The sequence below is a fragment of the Saccostrea cucullata genome, unplaced genomic scaffold (assembly GCF_032062105.1).
Source record: "Saccostrea cucullata isolate Sc308-1 unplaced genomic scaffold, CSIRO_AGI_Scuc_v1 ctg5846, whole genome shotgun sequence".
NCBI lineage: Eukaryota > Metazoa > Mollusca > Bivalvia > Ostreida > Ostreidae > Saccostrea > Saccostrea cuccullata.
Genome location: NW_026936157.1, coordinates 682 through 25,825, shown reverse-complemented (window position 1 = coordinate 25,825; position 25,144 = coordinate 682). Strand labels below are relative to the sequence as shown.

At 32.4% G+C, this 25,144-nt stretch overlaps 1 protein-coding gene across 1 annotated transcript; it reads left to right on the top strand.

The window, feature by feature from the left end:
* Positions 1-4,706: 4,706 nt before the first annotated feature.
* LOC134244926 (uncharacterized) lies at positions 4,707-10,858 on the top strand. The gene is made up of 7 exons (XM_062727188.1): positions 4,707-5,256; positions 5,375-5,498; positions 5,980-6,038; positions 6,523-6,929; positions 9,270-9,363; positions 9,621-9,753; positions 9,851-10,858. Exons 4-7 carry the CDS (start codon positions 6,611-6,613, stop codon positions 10,376-10,378), a joined length of 1,074 nt encoding a protein of 357 aa, XP_062583172.1. The 5' UTR covers positions 4,707-5,256; positions 5,375-5,498; positions 5,980-6,038; positions 6,523-6,610; the 3' UTR covers positions 10,379-10,858.
* The last annotated feature ends 14,286 nt before the right edge of the window (positions 10,859-25,144 follow it).

Sequence of the window (25,144 nt, the reverse complement as noted above, 5' to 3'; positions counted from 1 at the left end):
TGAAAAAGATGTACTTCTTGGAGTAAATATATTGTGTATCTCGTAATTTACAAAAGGAAAAAAAAACATTCTTATGTATAGACTTTTTAATGTATAGTTAACATTTGATCCGAATAACTTCTCCCATCTCAATGTTAAGAGCAGCCCGTTCCTTTTAATTTTTAATTTAATTTAATCAATATTTTATTATGTAAGCAAGATTACATAATTGGATTGGACATCAGGCATGGCCTATATAAGTTCTCTCCAGCCCGGTCCTCGTGGCTGCAACAATCCATGCCCGTGTTGTGACTACTAGTCATTTATTTGTGAACAAGCTTTATATATTTCACGACATTTGCAATTTTGATCAGCAGGTTAAGTTGATCGACCTTGCAATTTCCACAAATAGGGTGTTCATACTTCCCAACGATTTTTTTCTTTTTATTAAATTTCAATTGCACCTATACATTTTTTTTTATTTATAAAAGGATTTCTTAATTATCTCATCATAAGAATGAAGAGACGTCAAAAATTATGTTGTCGCGCCACAAATACAAACGGAGTCCCTGAGCATTCAGAATTTGTGTCAACATAGAGATTTATTATTCTGTTTAGAAATATATAATTAAAGAAAAAAAAAGTCGTTTTCCTGATTTTAGCAATTCGGAAATGCATTAATTTTTGTGTGTGGAATTAAGGTCACTTAACTTGATCCTATATCTATTTTGTTTGCTTCCTTCCATACAGGGTTTAAAAATGTGATATCGGATTTAATAAATATTTGTGTCAATAACTAAATGCATTTAAAACATCTCATTTTTGTCAGCAAGAAGAACAATTTAAAAGTGGATGCAGATTCGAAGAATGATTTCAAAATTGAACATATTTGTTGGCTTCTTCGGTAGATTATTGCGTCATTGTATTATTTGTATGTTAAGTCATATTTTTTTTTCAAAGTTGTAAAAGAAAATAAGGAAAGTTTTCTTTAAAATCAAGATTACGTTTTTCTAATTTTCAGTGTGGATTATTAGTTTGAACGTCTTCTACAATACTACCTCAAGTGTTACAAATTCAAAACATAGGTGTGTCCTTCCTTGGAAAAGAAATTTTGAATTAAGAAGCAATGCAACTGATGAGACCAGGTATGATAGTCGTTTTATATTCTAAACTGGAATTATGCTACTTTTGTCTACGAAAACCATTCATTTAAAGGTTTTCTTAATTTTTTTTATTGATTAGTAATATTATGAATGCAAGTATAATTTTACTTTTGATAAATAAATTTTACAGAAGTTCTTTCGACGGGCTGAGAAATATAATAACTGATTTTTTACATATTCATGAAGAAGGTAAGATATATCAAAATTGGTTTTTAAAATAATTCACCAGTATTTTGACATAGATATATATTTAAAGAAAGAAACAAAATGAAATATATCGAGATAATGAATAGTATTCAAGCCCAAAAGTCCACCAATAGGAGTAGAGCAAACACGAATCTCTAAAACATAAGAGGTGGGATCAGGTGCCATCACCATATTTATATATAATTTGTGCAATGAAAGTTGTTAATACAAAACACTTTCTAAGCATTTAATAATAGGTCTTAAAAGAAAAAAAGGTTATGTTAAAAGAGATTTTGAATTAGTTTTTTTTTTTAAGTTATAGTAATGTGCATATTGTAAATAATATTAATATAATATTTACCTTCCGCGATACACGATATAGGGATACATTGTACTTGCTGTTTTATGCTATTATATCCATTCACCTAATGGAAAGACATTATTCTCCCCCTAAAACGTACTTAGATTTGTGATAATCCAATAGTTATTTAATCTCTTGTCCCTCTCAACATTTCAGATGAAAGTTGGAATATTCATCTTGACAAATGTTCCAAAGATATCAACTTTCTACTGTACTAGACAAAAATGAAAGAGATGTGATGTTTCTTTGCATATTGGTAGAGAGATCGGAAGTATGTTACATATCCAATTGTTCTTGTCAGAAAAGGCAAGGAAAACGAGAAACGGTGTGAGCTCAGAAAATCAACAAAGCAATATTTACAGTATAAAACAGTTAGCACTTTCAACCAAAATGTAACCTATACAACCGTTGACACTCAAAAAGGATACAAAGGAGAAAATGCTTCAGTCAACGAGGAATGTTTATACAACAATCGAATAAATAAAGGTAATATATAATAAAGCTATGGAAACAAAATTATTACCTGATGTCATAACATTTAGCTAAATATTTTAGAAAAAATATAATTGGAACTTGAATGAGCACCTTAAAGCACCAAATTATCTTTACAAATCATCCGCATTCATTATCAAAATATTTAAAAAACAATATTTAGTATGAGCACAAGATAAATATTTGTAAGAGACTTTTCTTTCATAAGACCTCAATTGAAGGTTTGCTTTTTCATTGATAATTTTAATGACAATTTCAATAATTTCATGCATCAGACACATATTAATAAGGGTTTCGACAATAACATTTAAAAAACATAAATACGAGGCTGTTCAATAGATGCTGTCTTGAAGTCAATGGCATACAAAATGGAAATCATATGAAAATATTTCCATTTTCAATTGTTTTCTCTATGATAAACACTACAAAAGTCCATCTAGTAAATTTCTTGGTAATACCTGTGATATGTTTATTCTCTATTGAAATACTACTGAAAGGTCCAGTGTCAACCTGCGTGTAAATGGGTGGCGTATAAATGCACTGAAGAAAAAAAATAGATGCTATATTTAATTGTTTACTAAGTAAATATATACATGTATGATATATCTTTTTACAAACAAAATTAGAAATGAATTATCTTCGGAGCAAGTCTCTAGCGCAACGGTGTCAACTACCAACGAGCACGGAGAACTCCACTTCCGTAAACAGTCTATCTAGAGCACGTGGAGAAATCGGCACAGCCACACTCCCTCATCTGATACAGACATCGTCCCTCAGTCATTACCATCCGACTTCGTAAGCAACTTAACTTCTTCTGTTATTTTAACATCGACACAAATCGCTTTCCTGACCAACTCCCGTTTCATTAACTGCAACATTGCATTCAATATGGCGACGGAGAAGTGGCCTACACACGTGTTTGTGCTTCCGACAACCCAAATTAAGGTCACATATTTAATCAACGTTAACAAGATTGCTTTGATCATAATTTGAAATTCTTTAAGATTTGTTGTTTTTTTTCATAAATGTTGACATTTGACTACAGTAACTAAACAATCATTGAATTTGTTTCGTGTTTTTATGGGACCATTTTCTATAGTAAAATTTGACGTCAAGGGGCGGAGCAATGAAAACTAACATGGAATGCCTCGTGCATTTCAAATTTACTAATTAAGACGGTATTTTGAATTATTTCAAAATTGTTATTTCAAGTAAAAATGAAAATTAAAGGAATCACCATCTAGTTAGGAGACTATGCCATGGACATCAACAATAGCGGGCTTCACCCGTTATGCAAATTATCCCATGTTTCCCACTATTGTTTATGCCCTGGCATAGTCTCCTAACTAGACAGTGATTCCTTAATTAAAACAGGTTTCTCATCATTTAAAGCTCTACTGAAGTCTTTTAAACTGTTTAATGCCGAATTGGAGCCGGTCAAATTAGTTTTCGATAACCTTACTATCTGCTAACCAGGTCCTGCCAAATTGTGTGGTCACTCACGACTGATATTGTCAGTTGGTTCCAATCGCATTGGATATTTCCAAAGGCCTATTACAAAAACACCTAAGAATTTCTCAATAAAATAAAAAGGTTCCGATCGAAGTATCTTCAGTTCTGAAATAAAAAAAAACATCTTTTGAAAGCGTTCTTGGTGTTGAACAATTCTGACAACACGCAGTTACACAGTCACAGAAGTTGGTGCTTGTTCAGCTGCAGTCCACGTGCATACACTAAAAATTGATTTCCTGGTTGTAAATTTCCAATACGAAGGTAAGATAAACGCAATCTGATTAAACTTAGATCCTTTGATCCGCTCACATAAAGATCGCCACACAAGGATCTGAAAAAAAAAAACCCATAAAGGGAGTACCTACTGCGACACGGGACCTCGGTTTATACGGTCTCATCAGAAGGACCGGTCTCCACGCCCCACAGTGGTATTTGTACCCACGATGTAAGGATCAACTCCTCACTTCGCGACTCTATAGCAGACGCTCAAAGCCACTGCACCACAAGGGCGACAAAAAGGATTCATTAGAAATGGTTGAGGAAAAATGACATTATAACCCATCAATATTATAAGGAGTTAGAATGAAACAGAAGTTGATGAACCAAGAATTTTAACTGTCCCTTTTAAAGGCATCATTTCCTAAGTTCTATGGTCGATGCAATGACCTTGTCATCAAATACAATTTATCAATGGGTCAAATGCTGACTGACGTTTTTCATTCTTTTTGTTAGTCCATTATTTGTACACTGAATTGACAACGGATTTTTCCGTTGCTTCCCGAACATGACGGGGAGCACACAGCAGGTGTGACCGGTCAGCAGGGAATGCTTACTCCTCCATGGCACCTGATCCCCTCTCTGATGCTTCGGAGGTCCGTGTTTGCTCTGCTCCTATTTTGTATTGTTTTATTGACCTTTGATCTTGAATACTGTTCGATATCTCCATATGTTTTTATTTGGTAAAAATTTTGCACAAAGACAGAGAATAATTTTTTTAAGTTTCCTGTTAAATCAGAGCAGGGATATGAATTGAAACCAAGGCTAGGACATAGTAAAATACACTTCTTTCATAGATTTTATATACTTTAACACTACAGTATAGAATTGTAAATTAGGTTGTTGTCTACTAAGTTTACCATCAGTGACAGAGATTGGTTTACTTAGCAGTGGGTTGCGTATGAAAAGAAGACAATTAAGGAATACACATATACATTCAGGTATTAAATTTTAAGCAGTATATATTTTAATTATTTTGAGCTATTCCAACTTACCTCTAGAATGTTTTGAAACTAAAAGTAATAGAAAAATATCGCTTTCCTCATTTGGGCAATTCGGAAATATTGAGTGAGGAGTTCAGGTCACTTGACTTAATCATAAATGTATTGCGTTTGCTTCCTCCTATACAATGTTTAAAAATGTGATATCGGTTAAGTTAATAGATATTTGTGTCAATAACTAAATGCATTCAAAACAAATTAACTTTGTGAGCGAGAAGAATAATTTGAAAGTGGATGCAGATTTGAAGAATGATTTCAATATTGAACCAATTTGTTGGTTTTTTCGGTAAAGTATTGTGTCATTGTATTATTTGTATGTTAAGTTATATTAATTCTTTTAAACTTGTAAAAGAAAATAAGGAATTTTTTTTTTTAAATCAAGACTTCATTTTTCTCATTTTTAGTGTGGATTATTGGTTTTAATGTCTTCTACAATGCCACCTCAAGTGTTACTAATTCAAAACATAGGTGTGCCCTTCCTTGGAAAAGAATTTTTGGATTAACAACCAATGCGACAGATGAGACTGGGTATGAGAGTTTTTGTATGTTTTAAACTGAAATATTGATTATTATTTCTACGAAAACCATTCATCTAAATATTTTCTTTTTTTATCGAGATGTAATATTGGAATTTTTCGAGTAGCACTAACCTTTACAGTTGACAGCTTACTTTTTACACTAGAGCAATGTACGGAAGCTCTTTTACGATAAAAAGATTTTGCTCAATATTTAATTCAGCCATAATAAAGGATTTATCAGTTATCCCTAAAGAAAACGACTACCACACTACCCTCAGCTCTCGGGCTTCACATGTTAGTGCCCCTAACAACATTAGGGGCACTACCTTTGACAACTAATAAGGTTATCCTATCAATTATCAATTCTGTACCTCCGTACATGATACAGGTTGAAATGTCAAGTTAACCGTCAACTGCAAAAGCCATTGCTTATTGCAAAAGTCTATTATGAATTCAAGTATAAATTTACTTTTGATAAATACATTTTACAGAAGATTTTTCGACGGATTGAGAAATATAATCACTGGTTTTTTATATAGTCATGAAGAAGGTAAGATTTATCAAAATTCCTTTAAAAATATTTTACCAATAGTTTAACATAGATGAATATTACTAAAGAAACAAAATGAAATATATCGAGATAACAAACAGTACACAAGCTCAAAAGTCCATCAAACAAGTGAAATAGGAGTAGAGCAAGCCAAATTTCTAAACTATAAGATGTGGGGTCTAGTGCCATGGAGGAGTGAGCATCCCCTCTCAAATAATCAGCAGATTTATATGATATTCAATTTCTGTAATTAAGGTTGATTATACAAAACATTTTCTAAGCATATATTAATAGGTCTTAAAAAATTGCAAAAATTGTAAATGATATTTACTTTCCTTGATACACGACATAGGGATACATTGTACTTGCTGTTTTATGCTGTTATATCCATTCACCTTATGGAAAATTATTCTCCCCCTAAAACGTACATTGATTTGTGATAATCAAATAATTATTTAACTTCTTGTCCCTTTCAACATTTCAGATGAAAGTTTGAAAATTCATCTTAACAAATGTTCCAAAGATATCAACTGTAAACTTTCTACTGTCCTAGACAAAACAAAAAAGGTGTGATGTTTCTTTGCTTATTGGTAGACAGATCGGAAGTTTGTTACATATCCAATTGTTCTTGTCAGAAAAGGCAAGGAAAACGAGAAATTCCGTCAATAATTTTTCTGAATTCGACTAAAGATGAAGATAGAATTGGTGATCGGGATAAATATGATCTACGGTGTGAGCTCAGAAAATCAACAAAGAAATATCTACAATATAAAACAGTCAGCAGTTTAAATCAAAATGTGATCTGTACAAACGTTGTCAAACAAAATGGTTTCAAGGAGGAAAAAACTTCAGAAAAAGAGGAATGTTTATGCAACAATCGAAAAAATAGAGGTATGGGAACAACATTTTGGCATGATGTCATGACATGCACTAGTATTGCAAAGCATTTTAGCACAAAATAATTTTAGCCTGATTGATTAATTGATTGTACATTGTTTAACGTTCCTCTCGAGATTTTTTCACTCATATTGAGCCGCCACCACTTGCCGATGGAGAGCTGCAAATTTTGTTTTGTACTCGACACTCAGGGCCATTGAGCAGGGAGGGATCGTTTTCGTGTCAGCACCTACTGTGACATGGGAGCTCGGTTTATACCGTCTCATTTGAAGGAACGACCTCAACGTCTCACAGTGGGATTTGAGCCGCGACGTAAGGATCAACTCCTTACTTCGTGACTCCAGAGCAGATGCTCTAGCCACTGTGGGCGACGACTGTAGTACGAATGAGTGTCTTAAAGCACCACATGATTTGTACAAATCAACCACATTCATGATTAATATTTTACAAAAACATTTTAGTATGAGCACAGGATAAACATCTGCAAGAGATTTTTCTTTTAAAAGACCGCAAAGGAAGGACTCTGTCTTCAATGAATTTTATTAATGATTGATAATTTTATTGATAGTTTAAAGAAATCAATTTCAAATTTGTATTTTTTCGTAGACTGCTTACGGACGTTTTTCATACAAATTGTTTGACCGTTATATGCACACTGAATTGTCGACGGATTTTCTTTTTCGACGGACATCAGCAATAGTTGGAAACGTGGGATAATTTGGATTAAGGCGAAGCCTGTTTTGCATAAATTATTCTAAGTTTCTAACTATTGCTGATTTCCCTTGCATACTCTACTAACTAGACAGTGATTCATTAAATTAACTGATAACCGTTTATGTGACCACGTTTCTTCAAATAGTTTAATAGCAAGACGTTGGAAAAAGAGACACTGCATTAAAATTAATTGTTAAGAATCATTAAAAATAAAGTCAGAAGTTCCATAAAAGCTGCCATAAAACTTGGTCAGATTTACAAAGAAATATTTACTGAGATATTTGCTGTTACAGCAACCAATGTTTGTTTTTTTTAATAAAATGAACAGGTAGATTTCAATGATCAAAATATATATAAAAAGATGCATCAAAGATGATGACCGTCCTTGGCGAATAAAACTAACAACAAAAAATCATTTCCAGAAAATTGAAGGATCTGATATATTCCAGTATACGGAGAGTATGTTCGAACATGTGTATTATTAAAGAAACAAATTAAATAAAAATGTTACAGACATATGTTTTAATTAATAGAGAGCATCTAAAGGAGATCTATAGCAGAAAATCTAAGGTGTTTTTGTTTCTTTTTTAACATCGGGGACATAACTTATTGAACAGCCTTCGTAATACCAAAAAAAAGAAGCTTTTTGTAGCAATGATAAAATGTAAGTTCAAAATATCAAACGATTATGCAAGCTGAGTACATTTTTTTTAATTTTTCAAACTAGAAAATAAATAACGTGATAACAGAGAAAGAGGCAAGTTGCCATGTAACAGGGTACTGCATTGAAACAATTCAGCCTGGGATTTTTATACTCTCTGTATACTTGTGTGCATGGATGAAGTGAATCATATGGGATGAAGGATATGGAGATAACGAACAATATTTAATATCAAAGTCCATAAAACAATACAAAACAGGAGCAGAGCAAACACGGACCTCCAAATCATCAGAGGTGGGATCAAGTGCCATGGAGGAGTGAGCATCCCATGGGAGAAGAGCCTTGATTTTTAAATGAAACAGAAACATTATTTTTATCATAATTTCATACGCCTGACAGGTAATTTTTAAAGTCATCGGATAAAGGCAAAATAACGTTTTTCCGGTTCAATTTGTTATATGCCTGGAAAATATTGCTCGATTCATGCTGATTTAAAAATAAGTTTTTTCACTCAGAAAATCGAATACAAATCATACCAGTATATTTTAACAGCATAATATTTAATTTTCCTATTTCATTTAAATTCTTTCAAATGGTACTGATATCGCTATTAATTAATTAAGTACAATTTTGTCTGATGCATAGTACAAATAGTGAGATAACATACTGTATTTAATCTCCAAAGTCCATCAAAACATACAAATCAGCACCAAAGAAAACATGGTTTGCATAAAAAAAAATCAAAGGTGGGATCATATGTAATGTAGGCGTGAGCATACAAGACCCTGCCGACCGATCACACCAGCCGTGTGCTCTTTGTCATGGTCGGACAAATGAAATATTCCGTAGTCAATTCAATAATGGGTTTATACATGAAATAAAATCATATACTTATGTTTTTGAAATTGTTTTTTGTAAAAATTTAATTACGTTTGATAAAGTTAAAATTACACTTTTAGATACTAACATGGGTATCAACGCTCTCTATTTCTTTGGCGGAACAATGTTGGGATTGTTTTTTGGAATAGGTATCACTGTAGCATATTTTAAAAGGTAAGAATTCTATTCTTGCTGTTGTTGAATAAAGCATAGATATTTACACAGATATATGTATGATGATACTTCTTACGACAATGTGTGTAACAATGACATTATTAAGTGAAGCTATATAAACATGATCTGCTTATATTGCATTCAATGCTTTGTGCCATCACAAGTCAATTGCACATAAAAAAAGCCATCTCCACAAGAAAATTTATAAATATTTATTTAAAATTTCTTACATGGAATGATATTGGTTTGCATTGTAGAAAATCTAAAAAACCAAGAGTTTTATCGGTTCGTAACATGGTATATAATCGGGAAAGGACAGACAACGAAGAAATCACTTTCAAGGAAATTACTGAATATTCTGAAATCCCTAACAGTTATAGTAATATTGAAGTAAGTATACTGAACACACATCTAAGAACAACGATGTAGACACATGTATAATGTGTAATCTGTGTTTATTAACAAAATTTAAAATCGAAATTTGTAGGAAGAGGAAGCACTATTGGAAGAAAAGAGATTGAAAATTGATTGCAAACAAGGTAGAGATGATTGTGCTGAAACACATGTTGTACAATCCCTGACTGTAACAAAAAGCCCCAGCAGCCCAAGCTTTGTGGAAAATTCACAACCACTACAATCTGTTGAAGCTTTAAAAAGTGAAGAATGTTTGGAACTTACCACTCACAATTATTACAGACAGTTGCAGGTGGATAGCGATCTTGTTAAAATTGAGAAAAAAGAAGACGAAGGTTGTTCATTAGAGAAAGAAAATCATTACGTCAATGAAAAGGATGGTGCAAATCTAGTTGGTCCTAATGCCGAAAATGTTAATCATTACTCGATCTTGATCGAGAATTCCACAGAAAATTGTAAAATCTATTTACCACAAGACAAAAATAGTAGGTCATCAAACCTTTGCAAGTTTACTGATGATTACAGTGAAGAGGAACCAGCATACTATGTTTTAAGCACAACTCAGACAAATCCACCCGTTTATACCAATACATGTGATTAAGCAGCGACCAGGACACTGTTCAAAACATAACCCGTAAAAAACTTCTCCCAAAAGTGGAAGATTGATTAAGGGTTTGAATTTACTTCTCTTTTTCTTTTTACTAAATGTTTAAGCTTTTTTTTTTTTTACTTTTCACAATTTCATTTAACCTTTGGAGGAACTTTCAGCAAAAAAATGGATTTTCTATTCGTTTGGATGCAAACAATGTATACTTATTTCTCATGACAAAAAAGCCCTTACAGGGCAGGTGGAAGCATCCTGACGGTGCAGGACTGAAATACTTTATATTTGTGTAAAAATAGAAATTGTAAAATGATCACTACACATTTAACTGCGCCATCATTTACTGTGAAATGACAAATTTTCATGGGGGTCTAATTTTCGTTGTTTTTAAGGTATGGAGAGACCCACGAATTCATGTCCACTACAAAATGTAAAATGTTACATACATGACTACTCAACAATTCTTCATCTATGATTTCAAATTCCTATAAAAAAAGTTTTTACTCAAAACACGAAAAAAAAAAACCCACGAAAATATGTTATTTTACAGTATGAGTAAACACAATTTTCTCTTCTCATTCTTAGATTTTACATCTTACAAAAGAGAAAAATATTCATAAAGTACTCATTGTGATAAAGTTAAATTGAGAGAAAAGCAGTTATGATTTTGTTGTAATTAATAATTGAATTTCTGTTATTTTGAAAATTAAAAAGATGCATTCTGACTGGATAAATTATATTCATCAAAATAAGGGCAAAATGTTCATGCTGACATTCATTATTTGTTTTATTCAACAGGAAAAGGCACTATAGGGCTCAACATCCCGCATTAAGTAGATCCTGATGTATGTCACTACTTTCACATAAGTATATTTCAAGGCAGATATTTATGTATTTTATTTTTATCCTGCAACTTATGCATTGGCCTTATTAAAGTAACCAAATTAACAAAAGATTTATTAATTGAATTGTTGAGATGTTCCTAAATCGTGTTCAAGATAAGTCCTTAAAAGTAAAACATTGACGTCTAGACTCATGACAATGCTATGTTTGCTATGTAAATTTACACGAAGGCAACAATTTTAATGAAATAAGATCAAAGTATTCAATAAAAATAATGTAATAAATATTACCGGAAGTAACGTCGAGAAACAATTTGATGCAACAAACAGGAAATAAAAACGGTGTTCCGGAATAACTCGATCGATACACGGCTATTTAAGGAAAATGATATTTCAAGAAGGCACTTTAAAATTCATACAATGTAACTTCCTCGTACAAAAACATCATAGACAACTGAAAGTATATCAAAACAACTCTGAGTATTTAGCTAGCGCGCTTACGAATGAGCTCTAATTAAGACTCACTTAATGCCTGATTTTCACACACTTGTGGTCCGGTGACTTTATTTAAATGAAGCAGGTGTCTAAAATGTTTCTAATCTATCGTGAGAAAGTGTAGAAAATCTTTTTATATGTATCTTTATTTACAAACTTTTGAAAAAGAAATAGGCTATATTAAATTTACTGAACTTTCTTAAGAAGTTTTTTTGAGAACCCACATCTGACTTACACTTTATTTGGAAAACATGAACAACATCGATAATCACAAAGACGATTTGTATTCTAAATTTCCTCTGCTCTAAATTTGTTTTGTTTAATGGACTTTTGAGGTTGAATAATGTTCGTTATCTACATATACATATACATGTATTTCATTCGAAGAATCAATTTGTAGTCTTGCTTTAGTTTCTTCATCTATTCCATTCAACACTCTTAATAGTTTGATTTTAGTTATGTTTTGAAAGCTCATTTGCTCAATGATGACAGCCATACAATCGCATAAAACAAATAAACTGCATAAGTACAGATATTTCAAGAAATACAAACCGTACGATCAGAGATCTGTGGGGCACACGTTGCTGCGCATAAACATCGTACATTAAAGAGGGTGGAGACGAGAAAACTGAAAAAAAATCTCAAAACTTCACCACATCGAATATCCTTTTTCTTGTAATTCTTAGTTTGAGGGGGGGGGGGTGTCGATTCTCTGGTTCGCTGCTTATAGTTTTTACAACTGAATTATTTGAAATAGATATATCTCCTACAACAAGGGGTCTATGTGAGGGCGGGGGTTAAATATGGGATTTGGATTGGGGCTTTGAACGAAAAACATAAATCAAAAATTCATTGCTGAATCGGCAACTTATCTACTTATCTACAATCGTACAATGTACTGAAAATAAATGACGGTCACTATAAAGGCTTCTGATATAATATGGAATCATTTTGAATGTATCTCAATAAAATCAAAAGCAGGTTAATTAATTTAAAATGCGATGCCAAACAAATTTTGTAATTTCTACCGAGGCTTTTATTTAATTGGGTAAATTATGCACATATAACCCTCCCATTATCAATGCAAAATAGCAGAGAATTGAATTACATGTTTTTTCAATAAACTGCATTGTATATTTAACGACATTTTTGGGTTTTTTTTTCCTTCATTAAAAATTCAGTGAAGAAAGTGACGTCAAATTAAATCTATTGCATTACGAAAAGTAACGTCATTTTGATGTTACAAAAATCGACAACACCACCTTACACAACGTCTATATAATTATAATGAACGTAGTCGCCATGGTGACTGCAAAAAGAAATATATGTGATAATCCTTAAAACTGCTACTCCTGCTACAGTTTTAGTCTGATTTCGGTACACACGTAGACCAAAGTGAGATAATGTAGTGCATCATTTTTTGATTCTAATGTATGGTGTTGAAATGGTCACTAAAATAGAATATTTCTTTGTAATTCCTTCAAAACGCTACTCCTCCTACAGTTTTGGTATGATTTCTATAATATTTGGCTCAGAAGTAGACTACTCACTGACAAAACATGTATGCATCATTTTTTGATTTTGATGAACGGAGACGCCATGGTTACTAAAAATATAAATTTTGTAAAAATCTTTTAAAATGCTACTTCTGCAGTTTTGGTCTGATTTCAAAATATCTTGAAACATAGGTGTCGGAACCGGGGGTGGGGGTGGGGGGTAAGGGATCTCAGCCCCCCCCCCCCCCCCCGCTTTTTTGCAGAGATAGACATAACATAGAGATTGAACACTAGGGCTTAGGTTTAGTCCCTCCCCCAATGTCAACAGGCACCTCGAAGTTTATGTCGAAAAAGGTAATTGGTTGTGCTTGGAAAAATGTTGGTATTGATAAAACGTTCGATCCTTAACACCCCCACCCCCCATGAATTAGGATTTTTTTTTAAGGTTTGAATTTTTTTCTCTCACGTAGCACCCCCCCCCCCACACACACACACTTCCTACGCAAATCTGACACACAAATTGACAACATAAAGATAAACGATAATATTTATTGCTCTTGCAAACTCTTAAATTCAATTGCAACTTTTCTCTTTCTTTGCAAAAAGTACAAACCAGTAGAGCTAGAGTATCATAAAAGACTTTTGCTTTTTTTATGTTATTTGAACCCTACAGCCAGACAATATTTTGTTGAATAATTTTTTTGTTTCTCCAGTTCTAATAATGCTTATTAGTCAGCAGAGTGTACATTCATTTCAAAGACAGTATTTATGGTTTTACAATCAAATTTTTCAAGAGCTTTAGTTTAAAAGCATTATTGTACATTAAGAAGTATGAAAGGAAGTATCTATTATGTCACTGATGTTTCAATTAAGGAACCGTATAAATTATGTCTTTTTAATTACATGTACATAAAATGCTAATGGGAAAATAAAGAAACTGGTAAGCCAATTGGAATCATCGACATCAATTAACTAGTATGTACATCAATCAACATATGGACAAAATCAGTTTTTTAATGTTATAATATCTATTTTATTTTCATTTTCTTCCTTTTCAGGCTAAAATTTGCCAAAGCAGAGGTTAAACACAATTATTCTTCAATATGTTTTCAAATGGTTAAATAAATGCGTGTTTTATCGAGAGGGTCAGAGTTTTGATTGATATCTGAAAATATTTCAGTATAAAGATTTGAACTCAACAGATATCTGAAATTCTTACATGTACCCATTTCGAAAAACAATCCGATTTAAACTCTGATCTTAGAAAAATGACTATTATAGATTTATACTCTTGTGGGAGCTAATGGGTCAGATGAACATCTGTTGAAGGGGGAAGTATTTTAAGTCTGTAAAAGGAAGACGGCAATTAACGTTGGGGTCAAAAACTGTAATCATAGTCACACCACTAAAAGAATTGAGCATGTTATACAGCGTTCTGAATAAACAACAATGCCCTTCTATCCGGTGTAAAGACGAATAAAGACGAATAATGACCCCCATCGAATAATGACCGGGGGTCATTTTTCAACGACAAAAAATGACCCCCCATCCGTAGAAAAAAATCATTTTTTGTAGAAAATGGGTCCTAGGGGTCATTATTTTATATGTTAGTCCTATAAAAAATTGACCCCCATTGAAAAATGACCCCCTTGAAAGTGATACAAAATTTATAACAGGTGAAACGAAACGTATGCTGTATATTATAATTGTTCTTCCTTCGAGTAATTCATGCATTTGTTCGAATAGATTTGATCTTTGTTCTTCTTAGCACGTAGGGGTAATAAAGTTCCTCATTTCTCTCTGCCGAAATCTTGAAAAATCAGTTTTAAGCAATCAACAATCAATCAATTAATCATCATTTCTCTGATAAAGGAGCAAACCTAGAAAATCAAAGATGGTACATGTAAATGGATCAAACGCACGCTGAGAGAGAGAGAGAGAGAGAGAGAGAGAGAGAGAGAGAGAGAGAGAGAGAGAGAGAGAGAGAGAGAGAGAGAGAGAGAGAGAGAGAGAGAGAGAGGCATACCTTTTCCATAATTTTAAATGTATGAATAAACTTTATTAAGAGATAAAGTTTTTAATATTTTTCTCACAATATACACTGTTTGATATTTTTTTACAGCGAAACAAAGTTTTACATTTTCTGTAACCAGAAAAATACAAAAAGTCGTATGAAATAAATAAAAGAGTCACGTAGTCTTTCAATGCTAAAATTGTGTTTAAAAAGAGATTCTTTAATTGTCAAGTAAATAAAATTTCTTTTTAATATTCCTCCTTATAATATTTGCTTAAAGAATGATTTTCCACTTGTTTTTAGAAATTAAAACCATGCAACAATCAGGTTTTAATACTTACTCTTTAATAGGAAAAATTTATTTTTCCTTCATTTCAACTTTTAACTTGTATAAGTTTGGCAAATCATATTTGACAATGAGAGAGGAGGAAATTTTTATACCCCCCCCCTCCCGAAAAAGAACATTAAGTTAAATAAAAAAAAAAAAATAAATGAAAAGCAAATATATATATATAAAACTCTGTACCTTTCAATACATGCGTTACAAAGAGAATGAGGACATTTTTAGCTCTTAAAAAAATTTAAAAAATAAACTGTCCTGATTTCCTTCAAAAAACCCACTATCAATAATACAATGCTCAATTGGTAGGCAAATAGGTACTGCCATGATTTTGTTTGTTTGTTTGTTTCAGAACAACAGGCTATCCACTATTATGATATTGTCGTGGCATCTTTGATGGGAAATGTACTTGACAAGTATTGTGTGCAAAGTATTTGACAGTATTTTGAAAATTGAACTGTGAAATAGTAGATATATTTATAATGTAAATATTTTTTAGTCCCATTTGTTCTTAAGAAAAATAAAGGTTGGATAGTTTTTTTATTTTTAATTTTTATTTATTTATTTTTTTTTTTTTTTTAAATGCTTTTGTTGATAATCGACTTCCTCCTAAATAAGTAAGGGGTGGGGAGAGTATATACACCTAAAAATATGCTCTGTAAATATATGAGCTTTTAGTGTAAAAACACATTCTAATGCACATTCTAATGCAAAAACTATAATGTAGTTAGCACACAGTATTCATTACATTTCTTAATTCTTGTTTTACTCCACCCTTTTACTCAGTTTTTCAGAGCATTTAATACAAAAATCGGAACAAACATTTTCATTTTTGTAACGTCTTCTTTAAACTGTATCATCATATGAAAAGTTTTTTGAAGACCATTTCTTTTGTTGATGTCCCCGTAATAAGAAGATTCGAGGGTATATACTTTTATCGTGTCCGTCTTATGTCCAGCTGTCTATCTGGCGGTCTGTTTGTCCGCAAAAACTTTAACCTTGACCATAACTTTTCATTTATTGGAGCTATGACTTTCATATTTAATATGTGTATTCCTTGTGACAAGACCTTACTTTGGGTACTACCAAATTTGACCTTTTGACCTTTACCTTGGAGTTTTTCCCATTTTACACAAAAATGCCAATTTTTATTTACTTTGGCCATAACCTTTAAACGGTAGATACTAGTACTCTCATACTTCACATAGGTATTTTTTTACATGACCTTTCATTGGATACTCAAAACTTTGACCTTTTGACCTTAACGTTGGATATTTCCTTACGTATGAAAAAAACTTTAATCTTGGCCATAACTTTTGAACGGTAAGGGCTAGGGTTTTCATACTTCACATACCGGTATGTAATCTTTGTTACATTCTTAAGAAACCATCAACTTTGACCCTTTGACCTTTGAGTTTGACCTACCTTTCAAAAACTTATCCTTAGCCATTACTTTTAAACAAGTGGTGCTAGGGCTTTCCTATTTTGCAATTGTATTTCTTGTGAGAAGACCCTACTTTGGGTACCAATATATTTAAACTGCATTTAAGAAAAGTTTAATCTTTGCTTTGTTGCCATACAGGGGCATAGCTTTTCAAAAACACATCTTTTTTATATATAAGAGCAGTTGCGGATAAGAGATGGATACCCCAAAGTGTAATAACGGACGGACATCCTGATCATTAATAATATACCCTTCCACTTTTCAAGCGGAGGATATGATAATACATAATACTTCTGATTTTTTCTGTCAGTGCGATGATTTCCAAAAACAATGGTTACCTAACCCTTTAGGCTCGATAAATCTTTTACTCCTTTAGATTCTGAATCATCGCATTGACCTTAAAATATAGCTATAATTGTATAATGTTATGAGATCAACATATCATCAATTTATTCCCAATTAGCTCAGGTGAGCATTTTGGCAAATATGCTTCTTTATCTAATTTTTTTTTGCCCCCTAAAAATTTCAGCTTTAATCCACAGGGTGTCATTTTTCTACGGGGGTCATTTTTCTTCACGTGGGTTCTGCAAATTTTTAGGGTGGTGACACTTTTTCTATGGGCAAAACGGTCATCTTTCGACGTCGAATAATGACCGGGGGTCATTTTTCGCTGTCGAGAAATGACCCCCGCTCATTATTCGATGGGGGTCATTATTCGTCTTTACACATGGCAGTCGTAGCCTAAACACAATTAACTACTCAAGTAATTAAAAAAGTAGGTGTTAGGACTGAAATGCAAACTAGAGGTACTGTGAGCAATGAGCTCACTAAATGATACCCCCCGCCTCCCATAATGTCGATGTGTTGCTATATATTGTTTTACGGTAATGTGTAAAGAGGAATAACTCGTCCAATCAAATGTTATCCAGAAGCTTCTATTATGTGACGTCATAGGTAAACAAAAAATGGCAATGTCCATGTTTTGCTCTGGGAAATGTAAAATACGTGTCGAATAAAAAAGTAAAATAGGAGGTGCACAATGGCAATATGTAATAAAGATTCTGTGAAAGTTTCATTAAATTTCACTCAGTAGTTTAAGAGGAGTTGCGGATAAGAGAAAAAGCGTAACAGACGGACGGACAGAAGGACGGACGGACGGACGGACGGACAGACGGACGGAAATCCCGATCACTATATACCCTCCTGCTTTTCAAGCGGGGGGTATAAAAATTTAATCATGGCGGCTGCCGATTTTAACCATGGCGCAGCTCGTTTAACCATGGCGCATATAAAAACCATGGCGGGGCGCCATGGGAAAACCCCTTGTGGAGAACCCTGCAGATCAAAACTGCATTTTAAAAAATGCAATTTTTATTTTTAGTAACTATGACAACACTATTCCACAAAATAAAAAAGTTATTTATCTGAAGGTTGTTTACTTGTGTGCCAAGTCATATTGCAATCAGACCAAAACCGTAGGAGGAGTAGCGTTTTTAAGAAATACCTATTTTAAGTAACCATGGCATAACCTTTCATCAAAATGAAAAACTAATGCACTATTTATTGTAGTCTACCTGTGTGCCTAGGTACAGTACAGTGTATATTGAAATCAAACCAAAACTGTAGGATGAGTAGTATTTAAATCAAAGTATTGAAAGAACTGAAAGCCTGGCTTTAATTGTTCGAGTATATTGTCTGATCCCGTGATCCGATATTAGTACATATTTTATTTTTTCCCTTTTGCCATTGATTTTTTACAGGTAGAGTTTGTATGGTTATGATTTAACCCTTTAACGGCCAGAGATTTTGCAATTTTTCTGCATTATTGCCTAAAAAAGTTCAAATAGAATTTTTGACATTTTCTAGTCACTTTTACATGGAGCAACCTACATATTTTCTGAAAGGTAAGATCCTAAAGTATTTGATTATGCAGAGTAATTTGACGTCACGGTTGCCATGGCAACGATTGAGACCCATAATTGCCAAAATATGTGTTTCTCTCCCTTTATCCGTCCATGAAATACAAACAATTTTACAAATAATGTTTCCAAACCAGAGGATTTGGTTTTACTTTTAAAACAAAGTACGCATTCAATTAGTTTTTAGTTTTACTGGTCAATTTTATTTAATAGAAAGAGTTTATACAATTACACAATGTCAGTACTTCATCCGTTCGACTTCCGCTTTACAACTGTCTGATTTTCGTAAGCAATCGCTCTCCCTCCTACGTTTTTACTGACTACAAAAAAAATTTGTTTTTATATTTTAGTATTTTTATTTCAAGGAACAGTGTGTGTTGCCATGGTTACAAAATAGCAATTTTGAGAAGGGGGCTTTCTAACAAATCATGGGTATTATATATCTATTTACTTTCAGTAGAGTGTTATCAATGAATAAAATTACCTGCCTAGTTCCAGCGATCTGCATATAAGAATTCACAATGTCCTGTTATGTACTGGAACATATATACAATATCATCAGTATATATCATTAAGTTTTATATGACGGTCATGGGGAGAGTATGACAAAGAACTATGCACACTAACTCTAGATTCCAGCCTACATTTTACATAAACACCTTCAATTCAATAAAAATGACATTATGCCATTACTTTTTTTAATTACAAACATGAATTAAAAGTGAATTACTTATTATATTAATACCAGTTTCAAATTTTTAATTGCTCTTAATTACAACTCTTTGTATAAGGGTGAAGGGGGTGGGGTGGGGTTATAAGATATATATCCACTGTAATTAAGTTTAAACATCACCAGATTTAAAAATAGTTTTCAAATTTTCATTTCTCATGGATATGGATATTTTTTCAGTTTTCACTTTACTTCACTAATGTATTTTTTTTTTGTTTTATCTGTAAACATGCCCCCAGCTGTTCGTCTACGTTTACGACGAACAACGTAGTACCTGGGCTAGTATTAAACGTAGCCAAACTAAAACTTACAGCTGATTTAATCTGATTGATCAATATATAGTTCTATATACCTGGGAGTATGTAATTGCAATCGGTAGCGTATGCATAAAGCAAATTGTAAAATTTTTACCTCGGGATTAAAATAAAAAGACTGACAGTATTGATACGAGTTTACATGACTTTGGAACTTTTTACTGGTCTCACTGTTATGCATGCATGAATTTTAATTTAAATTTAGTCCATTCTACTTTTCCCTATGAAGGTTTTACCAAGTACTGCACATGTACTCCATTACATGGTTTATCATCACCTATGATCTCCTCCCCAAATCAATTATCAATGCAAATGCAAAATGAACACCAACTAGCTGTGACATGTAGCATTTACAATAAATATTCCAACCAGGGCAAGTAACTGTTTGATCCCCTTTAAACCAATTACCCAGAGTAATCCTTTATCTCTATTTACTAAGAGACGTGAAGCAATATGTGTGTGTGGAAAAGGGGGGGGGGTTACCGATGAGTAAAAAAGGAAACGAAACTTAGGCTTGGAATGTAAACAAAAATGGAGGTGACAAATGAAGCAGCCTTTGAAAATGTCCTTACTAAAGAAACCCTAAAATAAGTATTCTCGTGTGTCAACCTTCTTAAGAAAAACTGAGTGCATCACTTTGAGTCCAGTCTGAGTCACAATCTTGATCATGTTAGCTTTGCATGTATATTTAATTTTATTTATCTGTTTAATTGCTTAATCTACTGATGAACCCGCATGGGGCGACAGCGCAATATAGATTAAAGTTTGAGTTTTTCATTTTTTGGATTTCGTTTCATTATTAAAGATCTTCAATATTTTAGGTGGTAATATCAGTGCAAGCTTATGCAAACGAAATCACCAAACTTTTTGGACTCTGGACCGTGACTTAAGTGTTGATTATCGATATACTTAGGCATTCACAATGAACGCGTATATAATAGTTCATAGGTGACATATATTAGACTTGCATGCAAATGTCTTTTCTTGGACTTGGTACTTGTATAAATATATTCATAATACATGTTGATATCAGTTTCCGAGAACGTTTTTAGAAAAAAAGAATATTACGATACAATTTGAACCTTCGATGTAAAAAGAATGGTTATTGGAGGGGGTCCTTCTCATTATGGTTTACACAGACAAACACGTTTCTTGCAATTCAGGGACAGCATCTCTATCTGTGTCTGACAAAACACGATTTTTCTTCCATTTTTTTAATTCAAAGTCGCAATAGAAAAAACGAAATCTGAATCGCTACACATATTACAAATCATAGGCGTCGGAACCGGGGTTGGGAGGCTAGAGCCTCTTTTTTGCGAAGATAACCATAATATAGACAATGAACATTGGAGCGTAGGTTGAGAAAGAAATTGTACTGAGAGAAGTTCGATATCCCCCCCCCCCCCAAATAGGATTTTCGTGAAGGGCGAAGGACAATTTTTTTTTCACTTTTCAAGTTTTTGATACAATGTTACTTTTAAATATTTTTTTCTCCTTTACTTTGCCCCCTTCCACTTTCAGTTTGCTTCCAACGCCAATGCATATACTTCCACTGCACATGTATGTCCCACTTCGCTGCCCGACCTTACATGTAATTCCCAGTCATTCTACGATAAATGGACGAATTCATTACATAAATCAAGAAAGAAATAACTGTTTCAAAGAGCAAAAACATAAGTATAATTTTCTTAAAGACATATCATTGAACTTGGGGAAACAATTTTAATATTCCATTGTATTTTAGGTGATGTTATGAAATTAATACTTTATCCAGTCCCATTATCTTTTCTTAAAGACAGCTAAATATGATGTTTGTTTCTGATACCTAATATAGACAGAAATGTATGATTTATGAAGTCTCATATATCCAAAATTAAGTTAAAATTTAGAATTTAGGTAAAAATATCGTTACGAAGTTAAGGTTACGGAAGTTAATTCTCCAACTTTTTAGAAAAGTTAAAATTCTCTGCAATAGTTAAAATCAAAGCTTGTTTTAGGATATAAAACAAAAGTACGAAGAAAAATTTCGCTCCCCAAAGAATGAAAAATATTATATCTGTCATGCAAAATCCTTCCTGAATTACCATTTCGGAAGTAATTGCTTTTTTCCAATTCAATCTGTTATATCTAAAAGGCATTGTCTTAAAAATAAATAGCTGACTCGCAACTAGTATTAATGATATAAGGTTTTTTGGTAAATTTCAGTTCTTTTTGATACCTGCAAATAATCTGTCCGTGAAAATTAGAGCAAACTCAGTACTGAAGTTAATTGATTTTTAGCGATATGCTATGATTACTTATGAAAGCAGATCCATGCATTTCGTTTTCGAGAAGTGGTTTGATATAATTTTTTTAATCAAGATAAAAAAAAAATTATTTAACATAAATCGCAATCTGTTAGGAACGCTTTTACGGCTGAGAATCCCGTCTTGAAATTTGTAAATAAATGAAGCGACATGAAGATCTGCAGTGGAACGCGTTTTTAAAATTATGCCTTCGTGATGTTCATATCTAAACTTTAACTACATATATATCGGTAAATATTGTTTTTAAAAAAAACATGCGTGTATGTTATATCTTAGAGCTGAATTCGATCTTAAAATTTATAGTTAAGATATTATAACGGCAAATCTGTAAGTGGCATGAAAAAAAAAATTAATTGTGTATGCTTGTTTTTGTAGAATGACTGTTCCGTGCTATGTCTCCCTGTGTATATAACAACCATGGTAACAGAAAGGGAAATAATTCAAACGAAATTAAGTTTCCCGTTTTTTTTTAAATTAAATATCACAGTGTATATTTATTATTTTATTTTCATGTTCTTATACATTCATTTTATATTTGATAAAAATAAGGGTAAGAAAAATAATCGCGTCAGTTAAATGCAGTTTGTGCGTTAGCAAAAATATATCGTTCATCGAAATTTTAACTCCTAATATGTTTCGTCGTTGTGACATCTTTTCCTTTCAAAGTACATTTAAAATACTAGCATAAGGACTCGAAAAAAGTTTTATAAGCTTGTATATTTTTTTTAAACTTTTAATGACAAATCCGAAAAGTAAGAAAATGGTAAAATACCTGATTACTTGATTAATTATTCCTATACTTCATGTAGGAATAACACAAAATTCGACAGAGATTTATGAAACAGTGGGTGCGCGAAATCGGGGCGTTAGGTCAAGAACTATCACATATTCTAAAGCTAATGAAAATTCCCTTTATTACATGATTATGACTCAAAACGTTTCGTATATTAAGTCTTCTATATAAATTCTTTTCAAAAATAAATCTGTTCCGCATATTAAAAGAATCGATTCATTTTACACCGAGCTTATGAACGATTTCATTATGTAAACGTAAAACGTTAGATGACGTCATAGTGCATTTTTTTTTGTTTTACTCGAAAAAAGTTCCAATATTCAACAGCAAATATTTCTGTAACGGATGCTCGTACCTTTCAATGTCCAACAGAGAAAATGTAGGGAAAATTCTCCGCTTTTAGGATATGGCATTAATTTTCTTTTATCATGTGCTGTAAGTGAGATACAGCCTACAGAAGATAGCACAAAATCACTCATTTTTGCGTAATTTCACTAACTTCCCGCAATTATATTCAATGTTCAATTCAAGTTTACAGTAATTTCTTAACATCGCAGAGAAAAACTGATAATAAAAAAATTGTTGTGTTTCTTCTCTAGTTTTAGAAAATATCAACTGTTTTGTTGTATCCCAATTATTTACAAAACGCCAACAGTTAAATCACTGTGATGCTGAAAATGCGTCAAAAGGCGCACTTGGCCGTTAAGGGGTTAAAACAATATCTCGTATGCCAGTAATTAAAATTAACAGTCCAGACCCCAAGAGATGATATGATTTAAAAAATTTAATAAATAATACTTCCGAGGAATTCTCGCATATTTTCTATTCAATAAACATTTTCCCCTCATACTTTAAAAATTTCAGTCTTGGAATATTAAAAAATAATGCACATGTTCATTTTATGAACATTCTTTTAGTTTCAAACAAACAGTGGTTTTAATTATAGCCAATACATGTATAAACATTGATACATGTACATTGTCAAGCAACTTCACGCATGTTAATTCTTGAAATTCCAATTCACTATACCATTAATTTACTAAAAATTAGAACAGGATATAACCACTAACATAATATCGACGAAAACGATATGCAACATGAATCTCTTCAACAATATCAACATTTTGAAAAGCCCGCGCTATTGAAAGTAGTTTGCTTCAGCAGCGTATGTTCACAAAATTGTTATATTAGTATCAAGATTATACCAATAAAGCAAATATCTAATTTCTCTTCAGTTTAATTCTCAAGCAAAAAAATTGATCATTAACTTGTCCAATGATTGGGATGTTAAAAGTTTGTTCGAATATCCTCTCGCAATGAGACTATTTTGTTTATCGAAAGCATCTGCTTTGATGCTGTTTGGTTTTTTGTTACTGTGCTATTTATAGTAAGGCAGTCGATCATGATGCCTATAGCCAGGACTTTGTTTTCAGCAAAGTCCGGTAAAAAATCACAGAAATTTCCTTTTCAAGGACATGTTATCATGGCAACTACATTCATCAAAATCAGAAACCAATGCATGAAGTTTATCAATTTAAGAGTAGACTACTTGTATGCCAAGTTATATCAAAATCAGACTAAATCTGTAAGTCTTAGAGAAGAAGTAATTATAAAACTGATGCATTGAATTACTGTAAAATGTACATATCTTAGTGCAATCAACTTGTGGGTCACTTTATTTTGAAGTTGTGGCATTTCATTGCAAAAATGTTTATGGAAGATTCTTGCTTATGTGATCCTAAAGATATTGTACTGAAAAAGGTTAGTATTGAGACTTTAAAGTTGCATATACACAGATTTGAAGCTAACATTTTCTAAAATTTTTGTTATAATATCACGACTTATGTTTCACACGAAAATATGTTAAAAATCTTATTTCATCTCAAAGTTATTGAAACTTCCAAATTTTCAGACGAGTTTGAATGACACATCCTTGCAATTTTTATTCTTAATACTTAGGAAAAGTAATTAAAAAAGTAAAATTTATAAAAAGTGCAAGGATGTGTCAATCAAATCCATCCAAAAATTTGAAGTTTAAATTACCTTTAGATGAAATAAAATTTTTAATAC

Bases quoted from the DNA above. Each gene is read 5' to 3' on its own strand.
- LOC134244926 (XM_062727188.1), top strand. From the start codon at position 6,611: ATGTTTCTTTGCTTATTGGTAGACAGATCGGAAGTTTGTTACATATCC. The intron at 6,930-9,269 runs GTATGGGAACAA...TTACACTTTTAG, and splicing joins CAACAATCGAAAAAATAGAG to ATACTAACATGGGTATCAAC. The intron at 9,754-9,850 runs GTAAGTATACTG...CGAAATTTGTAG, and splicing joins ACAGTTATAGTAATATTGAA to GAAGAGGAAGCACTATTGGA.